At 18.2% G+C, this 16896-nt stretch overlaps 2 protein-coding genes across 2 annotated transcripts; one reads left to right on the forward strand and one right to left on the reverse strand.

Moving 5' to 3' along the window:
• Nucleotides 1-488: 488 nt before the first annotated feature.
• On the forward strand, nt 489-4012 carry SRAE_X000100200 (Protein-tyrosine phosphatase,receptor/non-receptor type domain and Protein-tyrosine/Dual specificity phosphatase domain and Protein-tyrosine phosphatase, catalytic domain-containing protein; the record flags this gene model as incomplete). Its single annotated transcript, XM_024642694.1, has 4 exons — nt 489-2213; nt 2259-3260; nt 3303-3600; nt 3639-4012. Coding segments are annotated over 4 exons (3399 nt in total), but the record flags the coding sequence as incomplete, so codon positions are not given.
• Nucleotides 4013-7892: 3880 nt separating this feature from the next.
• SRAE_X000100300 (Asator) lies at nt 7893-8957 on the reverse strand (the record flags this gene model as incomplete). The annotated part of the gene is made up of 3 exons (XM_024646251.1): nt 7893-8045; nt 8087-8860; nt 8904-8957. The coding sequence occupies 3 exons, from the start codon at nt 8955-8957 to the stop codon at nt 7893-7895; spliced, it is 981 nt and encodes a 326-aa protein (XP_024498463.1).
• Nucleotides 8958-16896: the final 7939 nt, after the last annotated feature.

A 16896-nucleotide genomic window follows, 5' to 3' on the forward strand; every position in this document is an offset into this window, starting at 1 on the left:
AATGAAGAAAAAAAGATTTGGTTGTTTTAAATTTGTTTTAAATAGTTAAATTTTTATCAATATTCAAAAAATTATAATTCGTTAAATGTTGTAATATATAGATAAAATTTTACCACTGATATATAAAACAGAAAAATAACATTTGTCAAAGAAGTCTATGTTTTTAAATTTTATTGATAATGAAAAAAAAATCATTGTTTAAGTTTGGTATAACCATTTTTTTTCTACGTTAATTTTCTTTAATATATGCTAGATAGTAATTTTAAAAAAAGACAGTCATGATGCATTTAACAGCATATTATGTAATATGCATTTGTTTCACTATAAAATTTCATTGATAATTTTGTTGTATTATTGAATAAAATTTATTTTTCTTCGATAATAGTATAATTTTTGACATTATTTAAATTATAAAATCACATATTATTTTCTTCATTTGCAATAATTTTATTATCTAAATGAATTGTTATAATAAAATTATTATACAGTTTTGTATATTTTTATTATTTAAAAGTCAATTGTGTTTGAGTCAACATATACCTTACTTTCCTCAACTTAATAATAGCCGTGATTTAAAAGGAAAGTTTCCTCTTCAATATCAGATAAAAGAAATATTTCCATCTGATATCATTTTATTAAAATGCCCTGGACCAACTTATAATCATAATAACAAAGAAGATACTTTTAAAGTTAATGGTACTTATGATAAAGATATTGTTAAAGGATTACTGGATGAAAGTGTAATAAGATGGATAAAAGTTTTCAATTCTGAAAAGAAATTAGAAAAAAAAATTACATGTGGTGAATTGATTCTAAAAGAAAATCCACTCGAATTAATAAAATGGGAAATCAATTTAAAATGGAATTCACTACCAAATCCTTTAAAGACTATGAAGAACTATTTTGTAAACTCACCACTTGGTGCTTCTACAAGAGATTGCCCTTCCGATGGAAGATTACAATTTGTTAAAAAGAAAAATGGAACAGTAATTCAATACGAAAATGAAGAAACAGCTATTTATCATAAAGGAGATCTTATATATTTATTTGAAAAACCTAAAAAATTAATGATAAAAGTTGCCCCATGTCAAATTTTTAATGCAATTCAAATAATTCCAACAATTAATATAAAAACACCATCAAATATGATAAAAAATTTGAATCACATAAATATTCTTAAAATTGGAAAAGATATTAGACGAGAAACATTTGAGGTTGAGTTAATTATCAAAAAAGAACATTCCAAACATCAACAATTTTATGAATATGAAAATGTACAAATAACTAATTTAAAGTTTTATTCTGATGGATCAATAAAAAAACATAGTACACCAATGATATCAAATAAAACAATTACTATAAAAGGATATCAGTTGCTTCGTTTTGAATATATTTGTGATGAATGTTATGTTTATGTTGATCAAAATTACCATATAACTAAAGATATTTTTTTTGGTTCAACAGAAAAAGATTATGTTGAAACTTTTTCAGACATTTTTAACAATAAAAACAAAACTTTCATAACACCAAATTGTTCTTTAGATCAGTATACATTTGGATTTCTTTATAAAATGGTTTTTGCAAATCTTGAAATTACTGTAAATGATTTTTTAATGAAAAATATGTACAAAAATAATACATTTATACTTTCTAATAGTACTATTTTTTTTAAAAATGAAACATACAATGGTATACTTCAGTGCATATATAGCACTCCAGACAATGGGACATTTACAACAAAAACAGTTTTTAAAACAATTGAAGATTCATCTTTTAATGTTACATACCAGAAAAAAAATACAATTCAAAAAAGATTATCAAATTCATTTTTGGCTTTAATTATGGGGATTTCTGCATTGTCAATATGTATATTTCTTTGTATTATAATTATTTTGAGTAGAAAACATATTAATGAATATATAAAACTTATGATACTTAAAAAAAAATATCCAAATATTCAAAAATTTTGGTTAAATACGCAAAAAATTAAAATGTCAGAATACTCAAACATAGTAAAGGAAATAAATAATGAAGTAGTTAATGATGAATTAAGAGGAGTTAAATCAATTATTATTGGAGAAGAATTTGTCAATACATTTAATGAAAGTGATTACAATGATACATTAGTTAATTCACAAAAAAAACTTGTTAATAAAATTTCTGCTCATTATATAACTTCTGTTTCTCCATCACGAACATACATTTTATCAGAGGTAAATAAATTAATAATTTTTTAATTTTTTTTATAAACTTTTTAGGCTCCATCAAGTAATAATGTTTCTCAATTTTGGGAAATGATATTTGAAGAGAAGGTTCAAGTTATTGTTGCTTTTGTATATAATGTTGTAATGAATGCATCAGAACCATTTGAAATTTATTGGCCAACAAAAAAAAGTACTACATATGGAAAATTAACTGTTATTAATGAAGGAGAAACTGATTCTTTTATAAAAAATGTAACTACAATAAATTTTAAAATTATAAAAGAAGGAAGAAATGATATAATTTTAAGATTATTTTATGTTAATGATTGGAAAGAAAATACTATTCCAGATAATATAAACAATTTGGCAGGATTATATGAAGAAGTAGATAAAATTGCTGGTAATAATCCTGTTCTTATTCATTCATCATCTATTAATGGTCCTAGAACATTTTTATTTGTATTTTTTGCTGGAATAGTTGAATCACTTATTAATGATAAAATATTTTATGAACCTATGAAAGTTATAAAAAAAATAAAAAAACAAAAACATTGTAGTTATATTTCATCAATTGAATATGCATATTTAATATTTTCTGTAGTAGAATATTTGGCAAATAATAAATATATTTTAATGAATGGTTTATATTTCAAGTATTTTGAAATGTTTGTAAATTATGCTTACAATACTATGGGAAAAATGAAAATTAATGATAAATATTTAAATTTATTTAAATTTTTTATTTCACTTGATACAAATTATATTAATCGTTTAGTTGATTTATCTGATAAAGAAGGAATACTTACATCTGAAGAAATAAAAATCAAATGTCAACGTTCAACTTTATTAAATGAATATGAAAAACAATTACCACCACCTTCACGAAGAATGCATGGACGACGTAATCATTTTCCAGGACAAAATTGTTTAGATAATAATGCAATTAATTTTAATATATCAACTAACATAAGAAATCCATTTGATAAAATGTCAATGGCAAATGAAATGACATTTATAAATTCAGAAAATATGGAAAAAAAATTTATAATGATGCCTGTAAGTCTATGATAAGATAAAAAAATATTTTATTTATTTTAGTCACCATTGGAAGAAATGTATGATGGATTTATTGAATTAGTTTATCAAAATAATGTCTCTGTTATACTTGTTTTAGATAATTATAGTGAAATATATCCAAAAAATTGGGAAACATATTGGCCATTTGATAAATATGATTATAAATATGGTGATTATATTATTAAAAATATCGAAAAAGTAACAAAACTTGGTAATGGTTTTGAAGTATCTTACTATGATATAATACATAGTACTGATAAAAATAAACCTAAAGTATGCTTTAAATTGGTACATTATGTTGATTGGGAAAGTGACAAATGTAAGTATTTATTATTTTTATAAAAATTATTAATATAGATATGCCAATGAATAATATTGCTTTTACTGGAATGAGAAGATATGCAGTTATGGAATCTTCAAAAGAAAGACCAATGATTATTCATTGCAAAAATGGAATTGATAGAACTGATACAGTAGCTTATGTTTTGTATATGATGGAGAAATTATCAAATCAAGATGAATTTGATCCAATCCGTGACCTAAAATTTTTACGTCAACATAGATTGAATGCGGTTCAAAATAAACAACAATTTCTTACTTCATTATCAGCATTATTACATTTTAATATACCAGCATTAAAAATTTATGATAAGAATATTTTTAATGAATTAAAAAAAATTTTAATGGAAGGTGTTAAACTTGAGAATATAAAAAATAAAAAGAAAAGATAATTAAAGCATTTACGATGAAAGTTAAATCTTAATTATAAATCAAATTAGATATTGAAAATTATTTTAAAATAAATTTAAAATATTATTAATAATAATTTAACTGATTAATAAAATATATTAAATTAATATAATATCATTTTCTGTAATTAAATATACTATGATTTCATATAAATCAAATTCTAATTATACCATTTAAAGTTTTTTTTTATTGAAATCATAAAACTTGTTAAAGTATAATATTTTATCTGATCCAATGTCATATTTATATTTTGTCATTTCATCTTTATTTATATGTTATATTGAAGAATGTATTAAAATATTGTTTCATAAACGAAAAAAAATTTTCTCATAAATTTTAAAAAAGTGTTATTGTAATTACGAGACATAATAAAATTTTTTGATAATGATTCAAGAATTTCAATTTTTAAAAGTAATAATTCACAACTAAATATTCTAATGCAAAAATATATTAAATATCTATAATATACATGACGTCATTAATTAAAAAAAAATTACTAAAAAGATGTACTACAAATACTTATTTTTATTTTTTTCAGTTTGTTTTTATAAAATAAAAATGATTTATAAAATTTTTTTTATCATATCCAAAAAAAAAATAACAATCTTTGATATATACAAAATATTATTTATAAAAAATATTAGGTTGTCCAATTTGAAATGTTGTTTTTTAATGCGCAACGCTTGCAGCTAGTTTTAATTAATAACTAGCAATGTTTAAAAAATTCTAAAACATTTGCTAGATTCTCATGAATCTCCCCTACATAATGATATAAAAATTTTGCCAAAATAAAAAGTTTAATTATCTTTTATTTTTTATAATGCCTTCTAAGCTTTGATTTCCCAACATTTTCTTTTTGAAGTCAAAAAAAAGACAAACGAAGAAAAAATTTTTAATAATATTTTTGAAGTGAATCTTGTCAATGCTTCTACTGAAAAAAAAATTTTATAAAAATTCAGGGTCAAAAATGAGAAGCTTGAAATGCGCAGCGTGAAGAAAAATTTCACTCTTCGATAAAAGCGTCTTGAAGCACGATTTTAAAGTCTATTTTTTTACAAATGGTCAGAAAAACATGTAAAGCTTTAGATGTTTCAAAATCTAGAGTTTCTAACCATTTGTAGCTAAATAGATACTCAAAAAAAGAAGATCAAAGGTTATCGCTAAGGTTGAACATTAAGCAAACAATTCATCATATTGATGTTTGTTTTTTTTTAACTTTTGAGGGTAAAAATGATTCATTTTTTAAATGAAACATAATCTATGATAAAAAATGAATTCTATGCAGCAATATTATCCACTTTTCATAAAAGTTTCATAAAAATTATGTTTTAAAAACTACAATAAATTCCAAAACAAGAATATGTTAGTATTTTGGTAGTTTTTTAAAAAAATTGTGCTTCGGAGATCTATGAAATCTAGTAAAACCTGTTAAAACTCTGAAAAATGAATCCAATTGTGCACAATTATTAAATTTTTAATAAAAAATAGATCCAGGAAAAATCTTTTTAGCAAAAATAAACAGCTAATTAGTTTTTACAAAAAATTCTCACTCATTAATTTCGGAAACCATGCTCCAAAAACTGAAGGATTCAAAAAAAAAATTCCTTTTTTGCCCAAAAATACCCCTAACCTTGCCCATACTTACCCTCATTTTTTTAAAAATTTGAATCATTCTTAAAGAAGAAATTCTTCAAAAACTATAGACTTTTAGAATCTGCTTTCAAAGCTTCTATCGCTTATAGTTTTTCAAGTTTTTAATCTAAACGTTAAAAAGCCAACTATCTATTATAAGACAATGTGGTGAATCTAATGATTGTAATTAGAAAAAAAAATATTAATTTTCCACTGAGCTACGCGCATCTAAACATTTAACAAAAAAAACAACATTTCATATGGGACAACTTAATATTAAAAAAATAAACAATAAATTTGATTATTATAAAAATTTTTTATCTTTTCTACAAAATTTTATAATAATTAAATTTATTTATAAAAGACTAGTAAATAGAATTAATAGAAATTTATCTATTAAAAATGATATAGGAGATAAATTAGATAGAAAAAAAGAAAACATTATGAAGTTAACAAAGAATTTAACGAAAACAAAATTATTGTTTTGATCAATGTAAAAAAATAGTAGATATAATAGATTTTACTTAAAAAAATCAGATTAATTATTTTAATTTTTAATCATCGTTATTTAATTTACTTTATTTTTTTTAGAAAAAACGCAATTTAATTGAGAAACTTTGAATAATTAAAAAAATATTCATTTTTACTTACATTGTGAAATTTTTATCAAAAAAACATTATAAATTATTTACTTAAGTACCTAATTATAACATTAAGTTTTGTCATATATTAGATAAAAATAATATTTAAAATTTAATATAATGTAGTGAATAAATAAATTTTAATAGAAGCATTTTATTTGATAAAAAAATTTGGTTAAAAGATATCATAATATAACAAATTAGTGAAAACTTATTATACTAAGAATGTTTTATCAATAATAAATTTTATTATATCTAATGTAAATTTTAAATAATAAAAAAAATAATTATTATATTTTAGGCTGTAATATTAGAAAATTAGCAAAATTTTTGGAAAAATGTATACTGTTAAGATATAATAAATATTTGTCACATTTATTTACTTTAATAAAAAAATTTTTATATAATTATACAAAAAATAATTTTATAGGCTAACAAATGTTGATAAAAGTTTTGAAAATGTAGATTTTAAATATATAAAGAATCAAAAAACATATTTAGAAAAAGTTGATATTTTAAACTTTTTAATTATATTTAGAAAAAAAAATGAAAATATTAACACAATTTTATAGTTATAATTAGAATTAACAAAATATTTTGAAAAATTAAAAATAATTTTAGCAATTTATATAAAATAATATTAGAAATTAATGAAAATTATTATGTTTTTTGCATAGTTCAAGAAATTGTCATTTACGTGTATACATATATATTACTTGTATTTTTAAAGAATAAAAAAATAATAAAGATATTAAATAATTTATTATATTTGTAAAAAAAAATTGTAACAAAGGTTATTGAGATACTATATTATCAGCTAAAAATGAGAATATAATATCAAAAAACAAAAACATAATTTTAAATAAATAAATATTTTTTTGATTTAAGAATATTCAAAATATTTAAACTAGAGATTATGATAATTTCATAAATAAAATTAATTCTCTAAATTATAATATTGGTAATAAATTTAAAATTTTTAATATTTAAAAAAATAATTGATAAAAAAAAAAGATAGTACTTTGTAAAACTTTTAATAAGTGTTTACAAAAAAAAGGAGAACATTAATGCTTTTAAAATATACATTTATTGTAGATTTAAAAAATAAAATTTAATATCTTAAAATTGTACATTAAAATATAAGTGCTTAATATTTTAATAGAAATAGTAAATTATCTTTATTTTTTTACATTGTAAAAGAAAAATAAGAAAAACCGATGTTATTGCACTTGTAATTTTTATTTTTATAACAAACACTATTAATCAAAATATAAAATTAATTTTGATTGATATGTTTTTTTGAATGTTAGAAAACATCAGTATAAAAACATATCAATTTGGTTGATAATTTGCATTTAATTTAAAATTTGTGAATGCATTTTTTAAACATATAATACCAAGTATTGACAAAAAAAATTGTTCGATAATTTTTGATAAAGTAAATTTTAAGCTTGATTTTTCTCTTTCATAAGTATAATAAAATTAACAATAAAACTTACCGTGTTTTGTGAATACGTAAATAACAGTTTGTAACAAAAAAATGTAATTTTATTTGATGCATTTTTAATTATACCAATTAAAAAAAAGATTAAAAATTTTTAAATTTTTTAGCTTTATAAAAGTTATCTAGTTCAGCTTTTCGTTTTAAACTTTTCAAAGTTTTTGGTTCTTCTATTTTATTTAAAATTGCTTCCCATTCATATGGATCAGAAAATTTCACATCATTTTCTTGAATAATTGTCTAAAAAATGAAATAATTAAAAATTTAATTTTTAAATTTACATAAAAATATTGAAAAATTTTCTCATAATCTGGTTCATCTTCATATTTGAGAGTTTTAACGTAGTCAAAAAAATCAGCTAAAGATTTATCTGCAGGAAATAAATCTTTACCATGAAATTTCTCTTTAAGAAGTCTCATTTCATTATCTTCAGTTTCCGATGACCATGGAAGTTCTTTGATAAAATCACTGAGTACATAAGCAAGTGAAATCAAATCATCTCCTCTTCCTTGTTCCTTTTCATCTTGTGCATTGAGACTACTAAACATTAATGTCCCACAAAAAGAGACACATTTTCTTGGTGGTATTATTTTACCTGGATTTTTTTTGTCCTTGAATCTTCTACATAATCCGAAATCCAAAAGATAAAAAACTTTTCGCATTTTATAACCCCTTCCAATAGCAATGTTTTCAGGTTTAATGTCTCTATGAATAAATCCAGCATCATGCAAATGTTTTAATCCATAAAGTAGTTGTATCCCAATTCTTGCAACAGTAGATGATTTGAATGATTCACAAATATTTACTAACTCAAAAAGACTTTTTCCAAGTAAAGTCATTACAATAAAAGTAAAATTTTTATTTATCTTACCATAAATTAGTTGAGCCACATTTGATTTGTTAGTTAATGTTTTAAGAACATCAATTTCCATTTTTGATGTTGATTTCATGTTTTTGATATTAGTTTCTATTTTCATAGCAACATGAGTTTTTGTATTAGTATCTAAACATTTATAAACGGTTCCGTATGCTCCTTCACCGATAACCTTAATAATCTAAAACATTTTTAGCCATATTAAATTTATTATATAACTTTACCTTAAATTGATTATTTAAGATATCTCCTGTTTTAACAAATACATTGGAACTCATTTAAAATAAATAAAATAAAATAATTTAAAAATATATATTATTAAAATTCATTTAAAAATTTAAATTTTGCATCAAAAAATTTTTATGCAAAAAAAAAATTTAAAATACAAAATGATACTTGTCAAGAATAATTAATTAACAATATCTTAAAGAGAATTTTTAATTTTATAGTTCTTTTAATATATTGGGGTATTAAAATTTTGTAAAATTGCATATTAAGAAAAAATGAAAATGACATACTAAAATAGATGTATATTTTTTTTATTTTAATATTTTTACTATATTATTAGTCATAAGTTTTGAAAAATAATTGTATTATATCAGATTCTTCTTTTTATAATTACATATTTGATAATAAATCTTTGAAATATGCTTAACTTTAAAAATTTGATTATCTGGATACAACAAAATTCTTAATGACATATTTTATAAATTCTTTGTTTAATTTCATGAAAATGATTTCTAACATTTGTAAGCAAAAAGTGTTATAAAAAAAATAGTATCTTTTTTTATTAGAAAGATTATTTCTGGAACAATTTTTTGTGTATATTTTTAAATTGACGCAGCATAATTTATGTTACCAGGATTCATAAATTAACAATACACAACTTTTTTTATAAAAGTCTTTATTTTTTAAGTTTATTTTAATTTTAAAACTTTTTTTTTTTAAATATTGTCGTATTTATTAAAAATTTTATTATCTTAAGTGTGTTTACTTAAAAATTAGTCATTTATAAGTTTAAAAGTTGACAAAAATAAACTTCAAAACAATAAATGTTTTATTTGTCTTTTAACTTTATACATAACTATTGATAAACTTCTTCTGACTTCCTATTTTATTTCAAAAAATTAGAAAGACTAATTAAAATTATAATTCAAAATGCAGTTTATGATGTGAAATTTATTTCCAAAATTGGGTTATTTCATGTTTCTTTTTTTCCATTCAGAATCTTTTAAATTATTTTTTTTTAAATAAAAACACAGTCAATGTTTATTCTAAAATAATATTATAAATTTTTGTATATTTTAAACTTTTGCTTTTTTTTGTACGTCATGAAAAAATTTTAGTATTTCACATTTAAAATAGCTTTGTATAAAATTAAACAAGGAAAAAAGAAACGTTTTTAAGCAGTAAGAGTGATATATCATTGTGTAGAGAAGATTCATAATAATTAATCAAAATATTTATTGTTATTAAAACATAATTAGTTATAAAAAATAAATACATAACTTTGGTCATTTAAAACTTTCATTCAAGACAATCTAATATATAATTTAAAATTTTATTAATATAATAATAGTAGAATTATTTGTTAAATTCCTATTTTATAATATACATTTTTTTCATAATTAATAGTTCATATAAAACTTCATTTTTTGTTTAATTATAAATAAAATATTAAAATTATTTTTTATTTTATACTTAAATGATTCAATGAATAACTTTGATTTCAAAAACATAATATTGAAGTAACAAAAAAAATATCAACAAATCATTATTTTTTATTTTTAATTTTTATTTAAATCAAAATTTAAATATTTTTAAAATTACAGATTAAATTTATACTTAAAAAAAACAATTTTTTTTTCAACTAAACTTGTTTGAATGAAATAAATTAATTAATACTAAAATTTTTATTTTTAATAACAATTACTTACAGTAAGGAAAAGGATTCTCGCGTTGAAGAAAACATAAACATAAGTTAAGTATACAATGATACCTATGCGAATATATAAAGTGACATGAAGTGAGATTAGTTTATTTTAATTAAATTTGTTATTGTTATATATTTCTTATATTTATTGTTTAGTTAATAAATTATAGAAGTGTACTCTATTTTAATAAAAATTTAACTTTACTTAAATTTTTAATAATACATAGTATACCAGAATATTAAAAACATATAAATTTATAAAATTTTTAATTTTTAAAAAATCTAAGTATAAATTAAATAAACAAATATTGGAACTATATTTGATTATAATTCCGGTTAATAGTAAAAATAAAAACATATAATACAATTAATATATTTAATCATATGAATAACATACAGTTTATAGTAAAAAATGTAATCAGATAAAATTATAGAAAAAAACATTTTATATACGAATCATACATGAGTAATGTTCAAAAATATTGAACAAAAGTAATTTTTAATAAATTATTAATCATTCGTTATACTTTTTTTAATGTTTTCTGTATTTACCTTTAAAATTCATACATAAAGAAATCTTAATTATATAGTTTATATAAATTACTAATTTAATAATAAATTGTTTTATATTTATAAATATATAAATTATACAAACAAATTTTTTATAAAATTTACATAATATTATTTTAATAATTTTAATTTTGCTATAACTAATTATATGTATAGTAATTTTTTTATATAACTTTCAAATTTAAAATAAAAAAAAAATTTTTATACTAAAGTGTTTTGAAAAATTTCTTATACAATAAAATGTTATTTAAAAAAGTATTATTGACAAATTTTTTAAGTTTTTTCATGCTACATATTTTATCATTGAAAACATAAAAAATTAAAGTTTTTAAAAAAATATATATGTTTAATAATTATTTGAAATAAGGTGTAATAGTAAGAATATTATAAAATACCTATAAAACTTCATCAAAATTAGTAAGATAATTTTAATTTCTTGTCATACTAAATTTAATATATATTTTTTAAAAATTAAAAAAAAATTACATTGTTAACTTAAAAACATTAAAAAATATTATTTTAATTTTTTACTTATTACTTTTTTGTTAATATAGTATGACTACTTAATTTTCTATATATTCTTATTGTTTATCAAACTTTGACATGTCTTCAAAAAACTTATTTAAAATTAATATTTTATATACTTAATAAAAGTATAGTTATAAAAAACATTTACACAATAAATTTTGGCTTTTATTAATTTTTAAATGAAAAAGAATATATTTTTAAATTATTTTAAAAAAAATTATTTTTATTTTTAATTTTTATAATGTTCTTCATTTTTTTGTTTACTTATTTAGTGATAATTAGCTGGTACATAAATTACATTGGTTGGTGCACTACTATCATCATCATAATTTGCATTCTAAAAAAATAAATATTTTTTTTTATCTTTAACTTACTCTTCTAGATGAATAAACTCTAGTCATAATAATATAAGCAATAAGAATAAAAGTTGAAAATCTCATATTGAAAAATGTTACTGATATTTTCAAATCATTTTTCCTTTATAAATGTTTTAGAATTTGTAGTTAATAGATTTATTTAATATTTATAATATAACAAAAAAATTTTTTTGATATTTATAATAAATAATTAAAAATATTACTTTTATAAAAAAAAAAATAATTTAATAATTAAAAATTAAACTTTTGTGTAATTAGCTTTGTTAATATAAAATTATTCTAATAGTCTGTTGTTTGTCAAACATTTATTAAACAAAATATATTACAATAGTTGTTTAGTATTTTTAAATAAATAATTATTTTTTCTTCTTTCAAAATTTTTAGCATATAAATGTATACTTTATTATTAAATTTTTTTAAATTTGTAAATTTGTAATTTTGAAATATGGTAATAAGGTAAAAAAATTTTTTTTTATACTCGTTAATTACTAGTAATGTTTTTTTTAATTCCCAATAAATTGTTGGTATTTTAAAATTTATTATTTTTACTTTGTTATTACTTTATTTTAATAATAAAATCTATGATACTATTTTATACAAAGAGATAAATTTCTAATAAGATTTTTATCAATAAATATGATAATTTATAAAAATTATGTAAATATCTATTTTTTTTTCAATATTGAAATTTATTTGTCTGTATAAATTAGTTTTTAAAAAAAGTTTAATTCGGTTATTATTAAACGTTATACTAATTAAATAACACTTAAATCTTATTGTTGTAAAAAATAAGTTTTTATTATAATACACTTCAGATATTGTTTTAAAATATTAATAAATTATATTAAATATATAATAAAAAAAATGAATAATGGGATAGAAAATTTGATATATATTATTCTCTGTAAAAAATTAACCTATTTTTAAAACTATATTTTAAGTTATCTTGAATAATTAAATAATGATTAACAAAAAAAATTTTAAATATTTGGAAAAACAATAATTCTATTAGTTATTTGAAATATTTTGCTTCTTTTTATTTCGTTTTTTCGACACTGAATCATGTTAAATTAAATTTATAAATTTTTATTATCTTTTAAAATAATTTTTTTTAGTTCATTTTATTATATGAAATATTTAATTGATTATCAACCAATGGTTTAACATATTTAACTATGTTATGACCAAAATAAAATAATAAATGAAAAATGTTATACATTTTAACGATGTTTGTTAGAATCACCGATTTTTTTATTACATTATATTTTAGTTTTTTACTTTTACCGATAGCTTATAATAAATAAGATAAAAGTTTAAATAATTTTTAAAATAAAAAATAGTAGTTTACTGTAAATAAAATTGTCATATTTAGTATATAATTTTATACTATATTTTTTTCTTTCATTTTAAAATGATTGATATGATTTATATATTTTTAATTATAGTATAATCATTTTAGATTACGTATATTTATTTTTAATGTTACTTTTAATTTCATTTGATCTTCTTTGTTATCTTAATTTTTATATTTTTTTTATCTTATTACTTTTTTAATAATACTATAAATTCTAAACAATTTATTAATCTTTTTTTTTGTTATTTTCCTCAAACCATTTTTATGATAAGAAAAATATTTTACCTTAACTGTGTAATAAACAGGGTTTTTGTTTCAAAAACTTTAACTTCATTATTATATAATAATGTTTTGAAAAAAAGTAATATATTTTAAATTACCAACAGTTATTTCTATATTAAATCATGTTCCTATTTACTAAGTATTTTCTTAAAAATTATTTAAATAATTATTTTTTAATTTATTTTTGGTATAATAAAACAAAAAAATAAATACAATAGGTTTGTTTTCCTATAGCATATTTTTTTAAACTCAATCAACTCTTAAATTTATTGTCATTCTTAAAGTTAGCAGTAAAAAAAATAAATAGTATTTGTCTTATTAATATACTCTATAAAGAAATATTCTTTTGTTCTTTCCTTTTTTTTGCTTTGGTTGGTTTAAAATATTTGTTTTATGAAAAAGTATTGATAATTTATTAAATATTATGCAAAAAAACATTTTTTCTAAACTAAATTATTCCCCAGAATTTCTATATTTTTTAAAACATTCCTAAATATATATAAACAAGAATTAAATTAGAATAATTTTTTTAAATCTTTTTTTATTTTTTTCTCTAGTAAAAAAGAACTTATTATTAAAAATTTAATAACTTTTTGAAGAAATGACGTTTTTTTAAAAATATTGAACTAAAAGTTCTCAATTTTTTATTTACGCAACTTTATAATTTGATGAGTTTTTTTTAGCAAAATTTAAAATAAAAGTATAAAAAGGATGAATAAAACGTTTCCGATATTAATTTTTTGAAAAGATAAATTTTAAGTGAGATATGATAGTTTAAAATTAGGTAAAAAATATAAAATTATTCAAAACTTTTTAAAACTTTATAACTTTAAAAAAAAACTATTGAAGAAAATTTTATTCACTACATTTTGACTACTATACCATACCTATATCATTTTTTGTTCTCGTAGGCGGAGATATAAAATGAATGCAGACATTTTTTCTGCTGCTTCACAAACATCTGTAAGAAATATTGTTAGCTTTTTTGAGATTTTAAGTAAGTTTCATGATTTTTATTTAATGGTCACATCCAGTTTATTGGCGTTAAGGTTGATGAACTATCCATAGTAGAAATACTCACAACTTCTGAAAAAGTACTAACAGATTGGATTTTCGGAATGTTAGAAATTTTTGATTGAAATTAACACTTTCCAAATTTTTAAATTTTTTATAATTTTAATCTTAACGTTTTAAAAATTTATTTTTATGATTTAGTAGTGAAAATAAAAATTATTTAATAATTAGTGCTCTTTCAAATAATATAAGTATCGTCTTAAACAAATTATTTGTTCTTGAAATATATAAACAAAACACATTTTCCATTTTTTAAAAATATTTTTTGAAAAAAAATAAAAAATTTATACTGGAATATTTTTATTCTCTATATTTTAAGTATTATACCATATCTATATTTTTTTCGTTCTTGAGATTTTTTTGGAATATATGTAAAAAATTTTAAATATGGTTACCAGTACTATATAATTTTTCTCTTGTACATAATCATAACTTCTAAAAATGTAATTTTTTACATAACAAAGAAAAGGCAATTTATTAAGTTTTTGATGTTCTTTTTAATGAAATAACGACCACTAAAAACGAACATTTTTTTATTGAGATAATCAGAAAAACTTATTTTTAAATATATAATATTTTAACTAAATCATTCAAAAATTAAAACAATTTTTAAAGAAAATAATTGTAGAAAACAACAATAGTTTCTAATAATTATTTATATAAATTATTAACATAAAAATTATTAGTTTATATTTAAAAAAATTTTATTTTGTTACATTTTTACTAATATTTTCATAAGTTAATATATTTAATGTATTATATGTATTTACTTAATATACTTGATGGATAAACAAAAACATTTTGAAAAATAAAATGTATAGATAATTTAGTTTGTCATACATTTAACTATTGCAACATATAATTTTAATTTTTTATTTAATTTTTAATTAAACTGTATAAATATTAAAAAAAGTATAATATAATAATAATAAATTTTATTCTAAATGTGTCTAGATTTAAAGAAATGTTAAAAACTAAATTTTAGGAATCTAATAAAAAATTTTCCAAATTAAAAATATAAACTTTTTTATATATATTAAAAATTTATAAAGAATTTTTAATAATTTCATATATCTAATTAAAAGATTTATAGCTTTCACGGTTATGCTTTGCGGGCAAACGTGTGGCGAAGCACGTGCTTGTTAAATATATTTTCTACAACATTTATCATGAAAATGCTTTGTTCTTTATTTAATATTGAAAAATTCTCTTAATGAACCAAATTTTCTATTTAAAAATTTGATATGATTATGTTGTTTCTATTTTGCTTCATTATGTACTACTTTATCGTAATATTTTATTTTCTTAATATTACTAGTTGTGCTGTTTTCTAAGTAATAAAATTTAAAGAATAAAAATTATTAATTTAACTGATATTAAACAACTTTTTTCTATAATAATTTTTTAATGATTATTGTAAATAAATATTTCAAAAATTGTATGAATTATTACATTATTTTCATAAATACAACTATTATAATATTAGTTGTAATATTTTACAAAAAAAAAACATTATTTTTAAATAATTACTAATGTTGCAATATGATTTTTATACTTTTATTTTTTCACAAAATACTATATATACAATTTAATTTTAAAAAAAAAATTTTATTTTTAATTATTTTTATGATTAATAATATATTTTAATATAATGATATAAATTAAGTATATGTTAAAAAGGTTAAATTCATTAATTGTTTAGAAAATATTCATATATAAACTTTATTGGTTATAAAATGTTTTGGTAACAATCTATTTAAAAAACATTAAGAATAATAAAATAAATATATGCAAAATGTAATATCATAAACTACTATAGTTTTTGTAATATAAAAAATATATTCATTTATATGCTATATTATAATTTATAAATTTATCTATTATTTCTTATTCTTTTATCATTTATTAAATGTTAAAATTATAAAAAAATGTTATAATAAATGTATGATTTTATTTCTTGGAGAAAATTTATTTTATCGCAATAATTTTTATATATATGAATAATAATATTTTCGATGTATAAAAAAATATTATACTTAAAAAAAAACCTATTTGTACAGAAAAAATCTTTTAAATTGAAGTTTTATATCAAAAATTTT

This window comes from Strongyloides ratti, scaffold srae_chrx_scaffold0000002 (genome assembly GCF_001040885.1).
Source record: "Strongyloides ratti genome assembly S_ratti_ED321, scaffold srae_chrx_scaffold0000002".
NCBI classification, from domain to species: Eukaryota; Metazoa; Nematoda; class Chromadorea; order Rhabditida; family Strongyloididae; genus Strongyloides; species Strongyloides ratti.